This window comes from Athene noctua, chromosome 12 (genome assembly GCF_965140245.1).
Source record: "Athene noctua chromosome 12, bAthNoc1.hap1.1, whole genome shotgun sequence".
In the NCBI taxonomy this organism is placed as follows: Eukaryota; Metazoa; Chordata; class Aves; order Strigiformes; family Strigidae; genus Athene; species Athene noctua.
Genome location: NC_134048.1, coordinates 14,842,100 through 14,860,742, shown reverse-complemented (window position 1 = coordinate 14,860,742; position 18,643 = coordinate 14,842,100). Strand labels below are relative to the sequence as shown.

Below are 18,643 nucleotides of genomic sequence, written 5' to 3'. Positions count from 1 at the left end.
ATGATCATATGGTCCCTACATCCCCTGGCCTGGGCATTGCGCCCCATTTGCAACCTGACAAAAATTCTCTCAGGAGAGCTGAATGCCCTGATATCTGCAAAGGTTTTGTGTGTCTCTTTTTCTGCTCTTGAAACAGGTTATGTTGCACTTACTTGATGCTGTCAGTGAAGGTTGTTTGTGCGTGCTTGCATAGCAAAGAAATATTTCTGCTTCTTGTCTCATATTTTGCATCTTTTTGCCATCCTTCTCTTCATACGTTTGAATGCAGCCTGTGGAGAATAGTGATATTAGAAAGCTAGCGTTAAATCACTGCCAAATAAAATGTCAACAGAAGGTATATGCATCACTTACGTCCAATCGTACGCTGCCTGCTCAGCATACTGCTGCTATTATTTGGGATGCTGCCACAGAGAGCAATGGGAGTTCAGGCTGCTTCTTGGTTTGCCTTCCTTCTTAGTCACTGGGCTGACTGCTGTTCCCGAGTCCCTGGGTGTCCCACGTTCTCCGCAGAAGGGAAAGTCTGCCATTAGAGACTCAGTATGACCATTTTCCCAAAGGGGGACGGGTGCTGGGCGTGTAAATAAAACTCCCAAATGACACAAGCGAAGGAGAGTTCATCTGAGTTAACCACCAACAAGGAAGTGGCTTTACTGTCTCTGACTAATTATAATCCTATCAGTCAACAAACCTATGCCATCTGAATATGCTGCATCATTTGGATTTCCACTGTGGCTATTTTCTTCAGCTGTTTTCTTTTCTCTGTTAAATCTTCACAATTTCCCCTCAAGCACAAACAGCAAGTGAAGAGGGAGGAAAGGAGGATAAGTTGGAAAAGCACAGGGAGAGGCCAGGGATTAGGGGACTGTCACTCAGAAAGCATGTTCTTTCCATCAGACTGACACATTATAGGCACAGATCCCACATTCATCGGTGTAAATGAAACCATCTGTGCCATAGATGTGCTCTGGAATTGGCCAAAGGGCCTTGACTGGCCATCCTCAGCGATGCCCCTGGGGCGTGTGCTATAGTTAAACTTTAAAGAGAACAGAGAAAAAGAGTTTAAAGCAATAAATTTCCAAACATTCCTCATTCTTCAGGGGTCTAGAATTAAATTAACGTTTTACTTCTATGAGTGAAAAACAGGCAGGATGCGATGCACTATGTGAACGCTCTTTGTTTGCAAATTCACAAGTATGTTTAAACTTATGGGGCTGCACCTCAGCTGGTGAAAATCTGGAAAACCCTCCTGGGCTGAGTGGATGTCTGCCAGCTGGAGACAGGCTCCCTTCCACTACTGCTTTCTGCTTTTTTCATATCTACTCGTTGATCAGCAGAGAGCACACAACCAGAGCCACGCAACCAGAGCATGGCAAAGAATCAAATAAAATTGTATCAAACATTAAATTACAACAAGAGAATGAACATTCTGGAGTGAGAACATACTGATGGATGAAATGGGTGGATACCAGGATTATATTCCTTTAAATATAAAGGCCTGAGGAAATTTTTTTCAGTTCCCAAACTATTTTCTTTGCTAACACCAGTTAAATAGACCTGTGTGACTGATACAATGAGTTTGTATAATTATTTCTAGATTTTTGGGGGTTTTTTTTGAGGAACACATATAAAAATGGTGAAAAAATAATTTAAATATTCTGAAAAGAGTTTTAAAAATCAGTGGAATGAGCTTTCTTACTCTCAACCACCCATTAAGACAGTGACAGAATATCTAGGCCCATCCACATGCCTCTCTAGCAAATACAGCATATTAAAATTATCAGCAAATTATCAGCAGATGTAATTTTGAAAGGTATAGATTGTAAAGTGTTTGAATGAAGTTTAGGTACATACACTATCAAGGAAAAGTTGTGGGTTTTTTTTTTTCGAGTCACAGATGGGTGAGGGCTGATAAATGATGAAAAAAAAAATCTTTTGGCTCAGTATGAAAAGACTGAGTATTGTTTTCTAAAAGCCACTTATCAATCAAGATTTAAATGATTTACCTCATTCTTCCTCCTCTTCGTGTTGTAAGAAAAATGACTGTAGACTCAGAAAACATCGATAAGGCTGTAAAGATAAGTTAGACAAACAAGGAAGGAGAGAGGACATTAATATTTTTAAAATATTGCCTCTGCGATATGTACTGGTGCATTTACAGGTCACGAATCCTGAGGCTGGACTGTCATCAGTGTGAAATATGTCGCAGTCTGTCAGCCCTTGGTGCGGCTTGAGAGCTCAGTCCCCGCTCTCCAGAGCCAGAGGGCTGCAGCAGTGGCTGCAAAGCAGAGTGTGGAGCTGGACCAGCTGTGTTTCAGCAGTAAATTTTAGATGCCTGATGTTGCAGTCATAACAGGCACTGGAAAGTCAGTTTTTTCTTCACTGCATCCTTGAGTGAGGGTGTAAGGCTGCGCCTGCAACTATTTCTGTTCATGGCAAGAGTGCAAAAATAAGAGCCCACTGAAGCAAGACTAAATCCATGCTTGCATCTGGTCCTTTTAGCGCCTCTTTCCAAGTTAAAAAACAGGCTTTCCTAGCATGACAGTTGAATGTTTTTTGAGAGTAACCCGACCATTTTGAAGCTGCTCAGGCTTTTGCTCAAGGTGAGTAAGAAAGTCAGCCTCAGGGCCCCGCAACATTATGCACCTGAGAAACGATGGAGCGGTAGGATGAGCAGCACCAAAGAGTCTATCACCCTCACAGTGGAGATGGTTACTGAATATATTAGCAGTCTGGCAAGCACTGAGCTCATGACGTGTTGCCTTGGTGTTCCCCAGCACAGTAATCTCTGTCTATCTATCCATCTATCCAGCCATTCCTCTATCTGTGGCCAAGCAGGCACCCAGCTCAGTCAACCATACCTTAAAAACACCTTTCAAGTCTCTTGGTGACAATTCAAAGCTGGTATTGTTCTACCTCTTTCCTAAGCCACAAAAATTCAATGCTTCCTCTTGAATGTGCTCGTCTTTGCCTGACCATTGCTTTCTCATCAACATAAAGTAGAAAGACATTATCTCATTAACACACGCTTAGTAAGTAACCCTGGAACAGCTGAAAAACAACTCCAAGGCACAGAAGACAGCTCTGTCCCTGAGAAGAAGGCTGCCCTACTTTTATAGAGCTATATTGCTTCATAAAACACCCCCCTAAGCCTAGAGAATATTTAAATTCCAATGTCTTTCCCATTCTATGGCCCAGTTTTAGTGATTTATTCCATTATGTACTTTTACATGAAACCTGCTAGTGAATACTGAATAGAACACTCTGTCTAATGACCACTTTGGCTTCTTCCCTGGATTGCCCTGACTTAATCTCAACTTTGTGCCTCCTTGAGTTCATGTTTGCCTTTGGTGTCATCAGACAATGAGCTCTGCACAGGCGGCTTGGCACAGCTTTACTCAGCTAATGCCATTCTCTTGGATCTTGACAGTTTTACTGCAAAGCCTTGCAAAAGCCAGCGGTCAGACCTAAGTCAAAGTGAGTCTGCCAAAGTCCACAAAAAAATTGTTCAGGTCTTATCCCTGGGGATAACCAAGTAACACTTAAAGACTAAAGCAGCATGTTCTACAAAAACACCTTAAAAGAAAATGGTAAAAGGTTATATAAACCAAAGGAACATTTACATTAGGACACAGACCCAAGAAAAGTACAATAAGCCATTGTTAGTTACAAATCATCTTGAAAAGTACATGCCAGCCACGGACACTAATGGCACAGAAGTACTATGGCCTCATTCCCTGGTACAATACCCACAGTATCTCCAAGTCAGGAACATTTGCCTTCAGCCTATTCTTCTAGGCTGACAATTCAAAGAGTGACTTTCCAAACTGATCCAAATAATTGTGTTATTCTCTGGTAAACTACAATGGGACATTGAATCAAGGAGGTGCTAGCTGTAGTCCAGAAGAAATCTTTTAACCCTGAAATATTGGACTTGTAATAGTTTCGGTGACCTGGTGTGGAGCTAGTGGTAGAGGCTGTACCTATGTTGCCCACAGATGAAGGATAGTCCCTAGGTCCCCCTACCTCCCTGCCGTCCATGTGGACAACAAAGAGACAGCAATTGTATCACCAGGTCCTGAGCTCTTTGACCTCAAAAAAAGTAGGCAAAACATGACTATCAGGCAGAATTGCTTTCCTATGACTTGTTATATATTCAGTTAAAACTGGTCACAAGTGAACCACCATATTTGAGAAGTCATCACAGTTCAGCAAAGTTCCTGCTAATTGGAAAAAGGGAAATATAACCCCCATTTTTTAAAAGGGAAATAAAGGGGACCCAGGGAACTACAGGCCAATCAGTCTCACCTCTGTGCCTGGCGAGATCATGGAGCAGATCCTCCTGGAAACTATGCTAGGGCACATGGAAAATAAGGAGGTAATTGGTGATAGCCAATGTGGCTCACTAAGGGCAAATTGTGCCTATTTAATTTGGTGGCCTTCTACATCAAGATTACAGCCCTGGTGAATAAAGAAAGAGCAATGGACATCATCTACCTGGACTTGTACAAAGCACTTTACACTGTCCCACACAACATCCTTGTCTCTAAATTGGAGACATGGATTTGGTGGAAGGACCACTCAGTGGATAAGGAATTGGCTGGATGGTCACAATCAAAGAGTTGTGGTCAACGGCTCGATGTCCAAGTGGAGAGCAGTGACGGGTGGCACTCTCAGGGGTCAGTACTGAGACCAGCACTGTTTAACATCTTTGTGAGTGACATGGACAGTGGGATCAAGTATATCCTCAGCAAGTTTGCTGATAACACTGAGCTATGTGGTGCGGCTGACACTCTGGAGGGAAGGGATGTGCCATCCAGAGGGACCTGGACAGGCTTGAGAGGTGGGCCCATGTGAAACTCATGAAATTCAACAAGGCCAAATGCAAAGTCCTGCATGTGCGTCGAGGCAATCCCAAGCATAAATAAAGGCTGGGCGATGAGTAGATTGAGAGCAGACCTGTGGAGAAGGACTTGGGGGTATTAATGAACAGAAAACTGACTATGAGCCAGCAATGTGTGCTCACAGCCCAGAAAGCCAACCGTGTCCTGGGCTGCATCAAGAGAAGTGTGGGCAGCAGGGCGAGGGAGGGGATTCTCCCCCTCTGCTCTGCTCTTGTGAGACCCCAACCTGCAGTGCTGTGTCCAGCTCTGGGGCCATCAACATCAGGACACAGACCGGCTTGATCAGGTCCAGAGAAGGCCACAAAGATGATCAGGGGGCTGGAGCACCCCCCTGTGAGGACAGGCTGAGAGAGTTTGGGTTGTTCAGCCTGGAGAAGAGAAGGCTCTGGGGAGACCTTAGAGCAGCCTCCCAGTATGGGGAGGGACTCTTTATCAGTGAGTGTAGGGATAGGATGAGGGGTAAGGGTTTTAAACTGAAAGAGGGTAGACTGAGATTAGATATAAGGAAGAAATTCTTTACTGTGAGGGTGGTGAGGCACTGGCACAGGTTGCCCAGACAAGTTGTGGTGTTCAAGGCCGGGTTGGACAGAGCTTTGAGCAACCTGGTCTAGTGGAAGGTGTCTGGGCCTGTAGCAGGGGGCTTGGAACTAGATGATCTTTATGGTCCCTTCCAACCCAAAGCTTTCTACAGTTCTGTGGTCCTTTTCCTTCTCAAAGGGCATTAGAAGGCAGGCAGCTGCAGTGATGTACCAGGGCTGTCCCCAGGGGTGATTTCTGTTCACCAGTCCTGGAGCTATTCTGTTGCGTTAATAAATCAAGATATTTCATGAGTAAACACTTCTGTTGTCTGTGACCGTGAAAGAGCTTGACATTCTCCTCCTGTAGATTGTATTCAATAAGAGCATCTACACTGAGGACAAATTCAGTGGGGACAGGCTGGGATCACCTTTCCTGACAGCAGCTGCTGCCTCTTCCCTCTTTCATGGGACAGGCTGCACAGGCAGTGGGAACCAGGACCTCTTGACTAGGCAGCCAGTTTCCCTTTCTAGCCCACAGAAAAGGGTTTTTGAGAGCAAACTACCACCCACATCCTAGACATTGTCCTGTGGAGGAGTTAAACTATGCCCTTGAGGTGAATGTCTCCCTTCACTGACTGTAAAGATGGAGTCCGTGATCAGGTCATACAGAGATATTAATACGTAGATGAGACTAATACTGACAAGGAGACTCTGAGAAGTAAGGAAGTGCCTGGGAGCTCCAAGGGGAGGCCAGGCCTTCATCAGAGCAGGGATGGCACTGACACATGGCAAGAGAAGGTTTACCCACATTGTCTGGTAGAGCAGAACAACAGAAAAATACATATGCACCACTAGAAGTACCATGTCAGGGAGGAGAAGGAGCAAAAGGGATGAGATGTGGTACTGAGACAGAGAAATGTTGCCAAGTGAGTTTATTGAACAAGTGCTTCAGGGGCTAAGGAAATGAGACAAACTGAAGGAAAGTTTCTGGGGAAGATCAGCCCATGAGGAAGTCACATGTAAGGGAGCTCATGCTTCTGGGCATGCAGTCATACTCATGAGGTTGAGAGTCCTTCTGCTTTTCCTGGCGAGAAAAGGAGAGAGAAGGATTAGACACGGAGCATATTCAGTACTGAAGCCCTGTTCCTTACTTTACTAGCCCAAGTGTTGGCTTAGTGTTGCCTGGAGACAAAGAACAGTCTCAAAAGCCCAGATACTCCCATTCATTATTACCATAAAGGAAAGATGAAAGATTTCACACATTTGATACAATCCATTTGGTTTGGTGAACTACCTTCCACATGCCCTAATGAACCTGTGGAACAGATTACATGCTGGTGAAAATGAGTAAAATATCTCTGAAATTAACAAACAGGAGGCCACGTACATATCATAGAAACATGCCCTTTGCATTTTCACTTAAAATGCAAAAAAAATCTGCTTGTATAAGTCATGGTGCACCAGAAATGTCCAGTATATGCCCATAAGCAGTTAATCAAAAACACATTATGACAACAGCTCTGCATCTGTAGTAGCTACAGGAACTGATCATGAAAGGAAGGGGTTTACTTTTGTACGTACAGATAAGCATTGCAGAAAAGACATTTGTTGCCGTATGTTGTGCCATCAGAGCCGCAGTGGGGCATATATTCCATGGTGCAAATAGAAGAGGGTTCTTGCAAGTCCTTGCAAAGATCCTGCACACAGAAGATAGACATGAGTGTCCCTGCCTGAGAGCAAACCATGGCCCCCCAGCATAAAGGATGACACCCCACTGAGACATCAAACTGTCTGTAAAATCATAATAACCAACTCAAAGTTTCTTCCTGGTGGCAGATGTGACCTTGTACTGTTTCTGCTCACTGCCACGTCTTTTCCTGAACCGTGACAGAGCAATGCGATGGATGTTGGCTGGTTTATGACCAGTGTGAAATTCCCAAGGGATCTCCTCAGGTCTGCACACCGTCACCCCCCCAGTTTGTAACCCAGAGCAGAGGACAGTCCCCCATGAGTGTCACAGACACAGAACCTTACTCTTTGTTCCCATCATTTCCCACTCACTTTTGCAGCATTTTCTTCACAACGTCCATTGCTTCTTTTGCCAAGATTGGTCCGATGTTCCCTAGAGGAAGGAGAGACTGTTGCTAGCTGCAACCTTCCCCATTACAACCGCAGTGCAAAACCAAACCTCACTCCCACATAGGGCACAGGAGATTTTCAGATAAACTAGCTCAGCATTGCCTGCACCACACTAATAAGAACATGCCCCTATGGACCAGGCACATGCCTTTTAGAATAACACTCCCCCCAGTTGATGCATCCCTCTTCGAGGGGCTCTGGACTCAAATGCCCTTGTCAAACAGGAACCAAGGCAAGCAGGAAAATGGGGGCTGATATACAGGACCCATCCAGCACACAGGTTTCAGAAAGCACCCTTACACATTACTCAGCACTAACAGATCCAACCACCACCACTGTAAAACCCCCAGGGAGAAAAATGAGTACTTACAGATTGTGGGCACACAGCACACACTCACTAGCGTAAGTGACACCATCGGTACCGCAGACAGGATCGTAGATCATCGTGCAGACCATCGTCTGTCTGCCGTCCTTCAGCACCTGAGTCTGGTACTGGCTGCAGTCAAGCTGGGGAACAAAACCAGCAAAAGCTCCGGCACAGGCTCTGCTGAGCAGGGGCACCCAGAAATAACCCCCCATGCTTATGCCTCTGCCTTTTAGGATCTGCCATAGGACGAATTATGGTTATGTATTAACTCATTCTTCATGGAAAACTAAAATTTCCTTTCACAGCCTTCTGCTGGAGAAGACTGAATCAAGGCTTGAAGGTGGACATTACTCATTTAACTTTGTATTTATCATGATGCCCCCATACCTTACTGATATTACCAAACGCAGCTCAAAAATAATCTGCAAATCAAAATGGCATGGTTGGTGCACTCCCTGCAAGAGAGCCGACTGTGACCAAGGTGTTTTTCATGGCCCACAAGAATGGAGGGGAGATGTGCTGACAGGCCCTTTGTTGCAATAGGACAGCTCTGAGCATTAAAATCTGCCAGCAGGACTGACAGCAGTTGAAGCTGATTTACACCGGTTGAAGAACTGGCCTTGTGTTTTAGCACTCCCAGTTTCTCCAATGTGGAATCTTCCTCCCTGATTTATGTATCTCACCCAGTCTGAGCACAGAACGTACTCAGGAAACAAAGGAATGACATTTCATAGTTTGTATAGAAATGAAATATCTGACTCGGGATGCTGACTCTTTCAAACACATGCTAATGAGATGGCTTTGTTCTTCTATTCCCCAGTGAGTGTAAATAGTTTGGAGCTGGCCAAATATAGTTAATCTGGTATTTTTACAAGATTCTTTGTTAGTATATATTAGATTACATTGCATTTACAAAAAAAAAAAAACAAAAAACAAAACAAAAAAACAGAGAGGGGTTTGAATCCCCTGGTACATTAGATATCAGCATTCAAAACACAGGCAATTTTCTAATCTTTGCAGAACATCCTTTTGTAAAATGCAAGCATCCAGGAGGCAATGGGTACCCTGGGTCCTCTGCATCCCCTTCCCATATTACCAAAACAGACTGCTAAGTTTCTGCAGCAGCTATGATAGGCTGCTGTGGGAAAGGGATTTCTTCCTGTAAAGTCTTAAAACATTTATACTACCTGTCTCATAACTCATTCTTCACCTCTCCTCTCCTCTTTCTTTTCCTGACTGCAGGCGGAAATGGGCAAGATTCCTACTGCCAGGAGGGGGATACTCACACTCAGAAGGAAGGACAGCACAAGCTGTGGCCCCCAGTGCAGGCTACACCACCAAAACCAACCAGCATTTATACAAGCAAACAGCACCAGCTCAAGATCTTATTTTTCTTTAGATTTCACTTACTTGGGGAACTTCCTCTATGCACCTTCCATCATGCCTCTTGGCAACACTGGTTCCAAATTCACTGGAAGAGAAAGCAGAGTTAAAACTGCTCAACAAGTAACTGCTGAGCAATCAAGGGGTGACCTCCAGGGCTTACATGTTATGGGCGCACAGCACACAGTCATTGCTGTAGGTGACACCATCTGTCCCACAGATCTCGCGCAGGATGAAGGGGCAGGCTGCGATGGCTTCACCAGTTTTGGTATTGGTCAGGTATGCGCTGCAGTCAACCTGGGGAGATACAGTAACAGTGCTGGGTCAGCTGCTGGGCAGTGGAAGAGTGCCTCATCTGCAATCTCTCCACTCTAATCCTCCAGATTTTAAAGGTTTCTGCCAGAGGAAAATTAGAATCATAGAATCATCTAGGCTGGAAAAGACCTTGAAGATGATCCCGTCCAACCATTGACCTAACACTGACAGTTCCCACCTACACCAGATCCCTCAGTGCTATGTCGACCCGACTCTTAAACCCCTCCAGGGATGGGGACTCCACCACTGCCCTGGGCAGCCCATTCCATCGCCCAACAACCCGTTCTGTAAAGAAATACTTCCTGATATCTAGTATAAACCTTCCCAGGAGCAGCTTGAGGCCATTCCCTCTTGTCCTGTCACTTATTACTAGGTTAAAGAGACTCACCCCCAGCTCTCTGCACCCTCCTTTCAGGGAGCTGTAGAGGGCAATGAGGTGTCCCCTCAGCCTCCTCTTCTCTAGACTAAACACCCCCAGTTCCCTCAGCCGTACGACCTGTACTCCAGACCCTGCCCCAGCTCTGTTGCCCTTCTCTGGACACGCTCGAGTCATTCAATGGCCTTTTTGTAGTGAGGGACCAAAAACTGAACACAGTCATTGAGGTGCGGCCTCACCAGTGTCGAGTACAGGGGTAAGATCCCTTCCCTGTCCCTCCTGGCCACGCTATTACTGACACAAGCCAGGATGCCATTGGCCTTCTTGGCCACCTGGGCACACTGCTGGCTCCTGTTCAGCCGGCTGCCAATCAACACCCCCAGGTCCCTCTCTGACTGGCAGCTCTCCAGCCACTCCTCCCCAAGCCTGTAGCCCTGCTGGGGGTTGTTTGGCCAAAGTGCAGAAAAGGTTAGAGTGTTTAAGTTTAGTCTTTCATTAGAAATGAAATAATTGCAGTTGGGTTTGATATTGTCTGCTAAGAGAGGGAAGAAAGGAACAGCTGGCCAAAAAGATTCTTTTCCTAGAGTAGTACATACGCAAGTTGTAAAACAAGCATTTAATTAACCCAAGGAATCTGATTTAAAGTGTTTAACATTAAGTCCAGCTTGACATAGGTAGTGAAATCCAAGATTTTGTTTCAGCTTTTCAAAAAAGCAGCAAGAACATTTCACCAGCTGTTGTTGCAAAAATATTTACAATCTATAAAATCTAACAGCTTAAATGTTTGAGGATAATCAGACAAACACCTATTGGGAGTCAGTCTGCACTAACTAAGCATCACTGACACTTCACTGTCATTTCGCATAGTTTCCCCAGTGCAGTGTCTATTACCCCTATTTCCCACATGGTCCAGGAGCAATTTAAAGCAAAACCAGCAATTTAACAATGTGTCTTTACTATAGAAAATATAGTGTGGTCCCCCAGGATGCATGAAATTATTTTTGGTGCTTTAGAGCTGCTCTGCATAAGCAGAATAAATGCGCTGAGTTATTATCAGCACATATTGTTACTGTGCAGGATAATAAAGCTATTTTTGTATGCATACCTGAGAGCAGATTTTTCCTGGCTGACCAGAGCGCAAGGATTTTTTTAACGTGCCTATCTAGTGCAATGGAAATTCTAGCACTGAATAAATACACAGACATCTAACATAGCCTTCCGTCTTCCCCTCCTACTGTGTTAAAATGGGCTACATGGTTCTTGGGTTGCCTCTGATGATTTTGGTTCAGAGATTGGCAGGACTGGGACATTTTGTTTCTGAAGTCCCCGCCTGTTCCCATTCGTTCCTGCCCTCATGCACAGCACATTGACAGCAGCCGCTGTGAGCAGCTAAGGAGAAGCACAGCACCAGCATGAGCACCATCCATCACCCCTCCACGCACCCAGGAGCACAGTGGGTACACCGAGCCCAGCCAGGGTCTTCTGGAGACTGGACAGAGCAGGAGATGGCACTTATTTTATAGCTAGTTACACTTACAGGAGTACTTTCCTCCTTGCATCTTCCCTCATGGCTTTTCTTAACATGAGTCCCGTGATCTCTGAAAGGGAGAGGTTGGCGTTAGCATGCTCACTGGCTAAGCCCTGTGACACCCAGGTGTCACAGAAAGCAAACCAAATTCAGAGACAATATGATAAAGGAAGCATCTGATTGCCTAATGAACCAGCTTCTCCTGGTCGTTAGCAAGAATAATCCTAAGTGGTAAGAGACCTATCAGGTCTCCCCAGTGTGTGCTATGCAGCAGCCCCATCTTTCCTCTGTCCAAATACCACAGCCCTCATAGTGTGCTCAGATTGAGAGCTGACTCTCCCACAGCTCCCCTGAGGAGCACAGAGCATCAGGGAACAAAATCAAGGTGACAGGAACTTCAGGAGGTTGAAACACAGAGAGACATACAGATATGTTGGTATCAAAAGAAAAGCTGTCAGGAGCACTAACTATGGCTAGTCACTTCAAAAGAGAGACCTATGTACAGTACTTACAGGTTATGGGCACAGATGCCACATTCGTTGTCATAAGTAAATCCATCTGTGCCACAAACTGGGAGCAGGATCCTTGGACAGGCTATCTTGGCTTTACCACCCTTCATCACTCTTGATTGGTATTTACTGCAATCAATCTACAGAAAGCAGGAGTGTCAAACCTGGGGAAGTCCTTGTTCTCCAAGAAAAACCCCAACGTAACCTCCTGCCACGGCTTTTATTCTGGGGTGCTGAGACAACACTAGTGCTACATCTCAGTTCTCTCAAAACCAGGCTAAGCCAGTTCTGCACGAATCCTCTCATGCACAGAAGGAGCTACACAGTTTGTGAGATATCAGATCACTAAGGTAAGTAGCTAGATCAATCTCAAATGCAAGATATGCCAGAAAAGCAAAAAACAGATAAAAACATAATCCCCTTTTCATTCTGCAGTATAGATATAAACAAAACACCAAAATCATTAAGGAATTTGGATTTTGCTGACAACGCAATTGAAGACCATCCTCAAAGGAAGATCTAAGCCCAAACCGACCAATTTCCACATTTATATGTTGGCATGTCCTAGACACCAGCTCTAGAAATTCTCAACTGATATACTCAGATCAAAACTTCAGGTGTGCTCCATATATCCCCACCCCAAAGGTTGGTGTAGGTGTGAATTCATAATGAAAACTCTCTGCCTAGCTCCCATGCTGCCCATTTGCCAGGGCTGTGTGGGCAAGGAGGGCCCAAGGACACCTGCCGCAGGACAGAGGGGATTTGTAGGAATCCTCAACACAAGGGGCTGACAAGACTTAATAGATATGTGGAGAAAGCCAAGCTTCAGGCCAGCTCACTTTCAGAGTAGATGTAGCTTCAGGGAACATTTCAGTTGATACAGCTAAGAGAAGAAATATGCCTTATATTGAATACTTACCTCAGAAGTCTCTGGTCTGCATTTTCCCTCATGCTTCTTGTTAACATGGGTCCTCTGTTGTCTGGAAGAGAGAAACAGTAAAGTCAAGGAACTAAATGCTTAACCTCTTGGTCACAGTCACATGCAAAATGAAGCAAACCATGGCTTCAGACTCTATAAGAGTGTATCAGAATAGCTACATTACTTTACATTACGCATTAACAAGCTCATCACATCTTCTCATAACATGCAATTTAAAACAATATTCTGAATTACTCCTTCCACTGCCCAGCCCACAGACTAACCCAAAGAGCTGCCACCTGACTCTTGAAGGTTCCCCCTCATGAGCACAAAGAAGGTAGCAGAAAGAAACTCAAGGTAAATCCAAACCCAACCCAGTTTCTAAAAGACTTGAAGAAATAGGCATAAGCAGAAATGTAGAAGGACGGTTCTCAGGACTGCAAAGCATTGCTGGCTACTTCGGAGTACTCTGTGTATGGCACTTACCCATTGTGGGCACAGATCCCACATTCATTATCATATGTAATGCCATCTGTGCCACAAACAGGATCCAGGTTCCTTGGACAGGATACTAATACTTTGCCATCTTCAGCAGTTACTGATGGGTACTTACTGCAGTCAATCTGTCAAGACAAGGGGAATTAGCTCTGGTGGAGCCCTTGCTATGCGAGAAAAGTCGATGCAAAACCTTTTCATCCTCTATGTCAGCCTCCATTGTTACTGCAACAGGACAAAGCTCTGATACACTAAAGCTAAGTCTTCAATCAGAAATGAACTTTCTGAATATTATCCTACTTCTCTAGGAGTCAAGAAAAATAACTATCTTGGAGAAGGGATCCTTGAAGCAGAACATGTACAAAATTTTGGGCCCATTCTCATTAAAAAAAAAAAAAAAAAAAAAAAGGGTCTTGAATTTAGTTGGAAATACTTTTCACTAGCTGGAAATCTGACTAATACTGGTTTGGTTTGTGTTGTTTTTCTCCCCACTTCTCCAGCTCTGTGATTACTTCAAATTCCCTGTAGTTAAGCACAGGATTTGAAAGGATAGATAAAAAATGGTTATCTATCAGTCGGAGAACGGACTTTCTATGTCACAGAATTTTGATGCTGAAATATAGAAGCTTCTCTTCCTGAGGCACCAGACTGTTGGCCTCATACAAATATACAACGAACTGTACTCTGTAAGTATGTATGCTTAGTGCTCTGTGTCTGTGAAAGCAATCAGCATGGGAGTTTTGAATCCCCACTGCAAAGGGTGGAAACACTTCTGATCTCCAGAAAGAAAACTGCCAACCTGCACAGCACGTTGGCAAGTGAAATCTTGGGCCTCCCCTTCCCCTGGGCACAAAAGCCAGCTGAGTACGTTGGGAAGCAAGTTCTGCAGCACTGGCTCACTGCAGCTTCTCATTTCATATCCATCTCCTTTCTCCTTCATTGGTTTGGTGTCATATGCATGGGATGACTCTCTCTTTGAAGCAAGGAGGATGCACAATCCATCCTTGCTGTGCAGAAAAACAAAGCATGGACTGGAACCCTTGTAAGCCTTGTCATACAGTCCTCTTACAGTTTCCTAGGGAAATCTGTGGGGTTCTCAGGATTCTATTAACAGCCTTAAGAGATGGATTTTTAATTTCTATTGCACTTACAATCTCCTGTTTGCATTCTCCATCATATAATTTGCTAACATTGGCGTCATGTTCCCTGAAAGAAATAAATGCTTTGGTTAGGAAGCCTTGAGAATAACTTTTCCCATTACACACTAAGTACTGCACCAAGAAAGCAAGGTCCCACTTGCCTTGTGGGACACTACAACTGCTTGACTTGTCTGAATGCACCCCACAGATGGTAGCAGCAAATGCATGGTATTTCCATATGACATGATAATTAAGTGTTAGGAGTAATTAGGTGTTATAAATAACACCTTAATCTGTTCATGGCTCTTCTTGGGATTGTCCTCTGATTTGTTTGTGATTCCCCTCATGAGCACAGACAGAAAACAGGGAAGAAAACTCAGGCTGGCTAGACAATTACAAGCAGTCACTTCCAAAGAGACGTACAGAGACACCTGTCTTAAGAAAGACTAGTGTTTTACAGATGTGCTTCTGAGAGCCTTAACTATTGCTAATTATCCAGAAGGATTTCTATGCAGAAGACTTACGCATTGTAAGCACAGAGCCCGCATTCATTGTCATAAGTGAAGCCATCTGAGCCACAGACTGGTTTTAGATTCCTTGGGCATGCTACTAGGACATGACCATCTATTTCAGTTCTTCTATACCTACTGCAATCAATCTGTAAAAATAACAGAAATAGAGAAAAAAAAAAAAAAAACCCAAACCACATTTTCAGTATAAATATATGACACTCCTATGTAGCTTGTTTATTCTCCCATAAATAAAATTCTTTATTTATGTCTTTTTGGGGACAAATCATACTAATTCCACTATCGAAAGTGAAAGCCAGAGTCAGTTCTGTGGGAATTCTGTCCTGCTTTAAAAAAAAAAAAAAAAGGCATAGCAAGAAGGACTGTGGATTTTGTGAGGTCCTTCATAAGACCCTGCTGGAGCTATCCAGGTGGTGAGATCCAACCTTCAGCCAACACAACATTTTCATTTTATTCCCAATTACATAGGCTAGAAGTAGAAAATGGCAGAGAATTAGAAAAGTGCAGAGACATGGTACCAGGTAGCCTCAAAAAACCCTCTCATCTTTGGTTATCATCAGATTTTAATGCCCTTTGGGCTGTGCAGACCAGCTGTGCATGTTCTGTTTTCCTTGAGTGGTGTTTGAACTGTCCCCTTTTACAGTCAGCTGAAGTCTTCCACAGATTTTGTCTTACCATGACAGGTTTCGGCTCGCATTCTCCATCATGTGCCTTCTCCACACTGGTCCTGTGTTGCCTAGAAGAAAGCAGACCTGTGTCAGGGATCGCAGAGAGCAGCATCACCTTGAGGCTGGCAGTGTCAGCACCCAGCTGCTAACTCACATTCTCCTCTGCCCAGTCCATCTTTGGGGGATGAAGCTGCCACCCTTACCTGGAGCCCCTGTCCCTACAGCTTCTGCTAGGCTTCCAGCAATACTCACTTGTTGTAGAAGCAGATCCCACACTCGTTGCTGTACGTGGTGCCGTCGGTGCCACAGACTGGTTTCAAGTTCCTCGGGCAAGCTACCCAGACCGCCCCATCCTTGCCAATGCCACTGGGATACTGGCTGCAATCAACCTGCAAAAGCAGCACAGAATCAGCCCCAATCTTAGCTCCCTCATGGAAAGAAACCCCCATGCAGCCTCCCACCACTGCCAGCACAGTGCCTGCAGCTCCTACCAGGAGGTAAATTACAGGTATTATTTTGAATCTGCTCAGGCAGTCAGGAGGAGCGAATCTTCTCTACAGAAGTTTCTGATTCTGCTTTCCTGCTGGGGTCCAGGGGAAGCACGACACAGAGGAAGGATTGCTGTGCGTGAGACAATGCCTAATGAAGGCAGCTGGTAATTGGGAGCCTGGATGAACACCAAAGCCCCTTAGCTCAAAATTGGATCATTTCAAATCATGCTGCAGTCTCTGGTGAGTTACAGGAGTCTCGTAACTGCGTGGGAAGAACCTGCAGATAAATCCACTGCACAGACCCTGCTGTTTTCCTCTCTATGACATAGGTATAGGAAACCTGTTCAAGGAACACAGTTCTGCAGGTCATACTGTATAGAAAAAAATATCAGAATCACAGTCTTTGATGCTTTCAAGCATATAATCTTAAAACACTATTCCTCACAAGGAGGTAATCTACTGCCTTTGGCTTAGAGTAACTAAACTATGTCTTAAGAGTTAATATAATAGGATTGTATAAGTATGTTTCACTTTATTTAATGAACTGAAAATATTGTAAAAAAATGGGAGATCTTTTACTTTCTCATGAAATTGGCAATATCATTCAATCACACACTGGGAAATATTATTTGAACAGCTAAGCTTTCATTAGATTTAATCCACTTGCTCATCGGGTAATTACATACTGTTTGTACTTTACCAGAAACCTGGAATAGAACAGAATAAACAGATCTGTAGCTCACCTCAACTCCAAAGGCAATACCTGACAGAAAAAAATGGAGACAGAAAAGAAAAAAAAAACTATTAATATGCAAATGATAAATGTCAATCTTTTCATGAAACTTAAATTCAGTGATAGTTGCTGACCAGTTTATTTGGTTTAGGAAAATATGGAGTTTTACATTATGCCAGTAAATGGTCATAGGATGTATTAAAAGTTACTAAATAAAGTTTAATTACACTTTTGAGGGGAGATAAAACAGGGGAGAGCACATACATTAATCCATCCCTAAGATGTTACAGGGAAGCGATACAGGTACTTTCAATTCGCTAGTCCTGGATTTTAACGTCTTTTAAGAGACTTTATATTTGATTTTCAAAAGTTTGGACGTGAGTGTTTAGAATGACTGCTGACTGCTGACATTGTTCATCTCCAAACACATTCTTCTCAGTTACCAGGAACAGCACAGTAAACTTACAGAGCAATCCTCGAGGTTAAAGTTTGCATTTATACTGCTCACATGGATAACGATGTGATTCTAATGATTTCTAACAGTTTTACTTTGCCATGGTACACAGTTACTCCCATGTGCAAGCTCCTGCCCTGCACTAGGACTGCTCCTTCAGCAGTTCGCTCCTACAAACCAGGAAGATGAAAACAGTCACTTTTATGAGGTTTGTTGACATCTCAGTCTTGAAGTCTAATTTTTTTGCTATGGTCTCTCAGGAAGAACATTTCTTCATGGAATAAGGTTCTCCTCCAAATTACAAGACTCAAATACTTTTACCAAAATGAAAAGTCAACTGTGATTCAGCTAGACCAATCTCTGCAACATCCCAAGAAATACTCACCTAAGGAGCAGCAAAGGGCTAGAGCCGCCTTCACGAAAACCCCTGTTACCTTCATGGCAGTCAGAGGTACCGCTCCCGTGCAGTCTGCTAGCTCTCTGTGCAGGAGAGGAAGATTGCAGGTCGGAGCAGGAATATATAGCATGCCACAATATCAAGTGGTCCCACCTTATTAGGTAACGTTCCAAGTCTGTCATCAACAATCAAAGCCAAAAATATATTTACCCAGCTCTAGATTTCTAGGTAATTATTGACACAGGCTTGTATGCCAGGAAGGGGCCTTTTGCACGGCTTGAGGGAAGCGTGGAGCGTGCCAGGACCCCACTCCTCCCGGATGGATCTGCCCCAGCCCTAGGCTGTCCCTCCATGGTTGCAGCACGTTTTAGACTCCCATCTACCCTGCAACTGGCTAAATGCAATTCGATCTTTCTCCTCCTCCTCTGCAGTTTTCAACTGAGCTGACAGCTGACAGTTATTCAACCTCAGAGCATGATTTTGTACTCTCCACCGCTGTATTTCATCCCAGTTTGAGTCCAGGCAATTTCAGCCCAGAAGGTCACCCTGCGCTCTGTGGGAGAAATTCTGCTCTTCTGTTTTAAAAAACTCAGCAGTGCCCCACTCCACGTGCCAACTTTTTCTGTACTACAGCAAGGAGTGAAAATAGTAAGTTTGGTTCAAAAATCCATCTTTTTCACTGATAACTCCCATGGTACCCTCTGCTCATCTGCTACCATCCTCTCCATGGGCAGTTCCTGACCCACCTCACCAAGCCTAACTGATACCATCCCACAGGGCA

The 18,643-nt window shown here is 44.3% G+C and overlaps 1 protein-coding gene across 1 annotated transcript; it reads right to left on the bottom strand.

Annotated features, from left to right (window-relative positions):
• Positions 1-6,336: 6,336 nt before the first annotated feature.
• LOC141964958 (ovoinhibitor-like) lies at positions 6,337-17,945 on the bottom strand. The gene is made up of 16 exons (XM_074915911.1): positions 17,851-17,945; positions 17,022-17,041; positions 16,040-16,176; positions 15,795-15,855; positions 15,114-15,247; positions 14,602-14,656; positions 13,442-13,578; positions 12,956-13,016; positions 12,040-12,176; positions 11,537-11,597; positions 9,472-9,605; positions 9,336-9,396; positions 7,929-8,065; positions 7,481-7,541; positions 7,001-7,116; positions 6,337-6,503 (listed from the first exon to the last, which is right to left on the bottom strand). The coding sequence occupies exons 1-16, from the start codon at positions 17,903-17,905 to the stop codon at positions 6,449-6,451; spliced, it is 1,422 nt and encodes a 473-aa protein (XP_074772012.1). The 5' UTR covers positions 17,906-17,945; the 3' UTR covers positions 6,337-6,448.
• Positions 17,946-18,643: the final 698 nt, after the last annotated feature.

Excerpts from the sequence above, each read along its gene's own strand:
- LOC141964958 (XM_074915911.1), bottom strand. The coding sequence starts at position 17,905 with ATGAAGGTAACAGGGGTTTTCGTGAAGGCGGCTCTAGCCCTTTGCTGC. Across the intron at positions 9,606-11,536 it reads GCAAGGAGGAAAGTACTCCT|GTTGACTGCAGCGCATACCT; the intron begins GTAAGTGTAACT and ends GTATCTCCCCAG. Across the intron at positions 6,504-7,000 it reads CTTTTCTGCAATGCTTATCT|GAAAAGCAGAAGGACTCTCA; the intron begins GTACGTACAAAA and ends TTTTCTCGCCAG.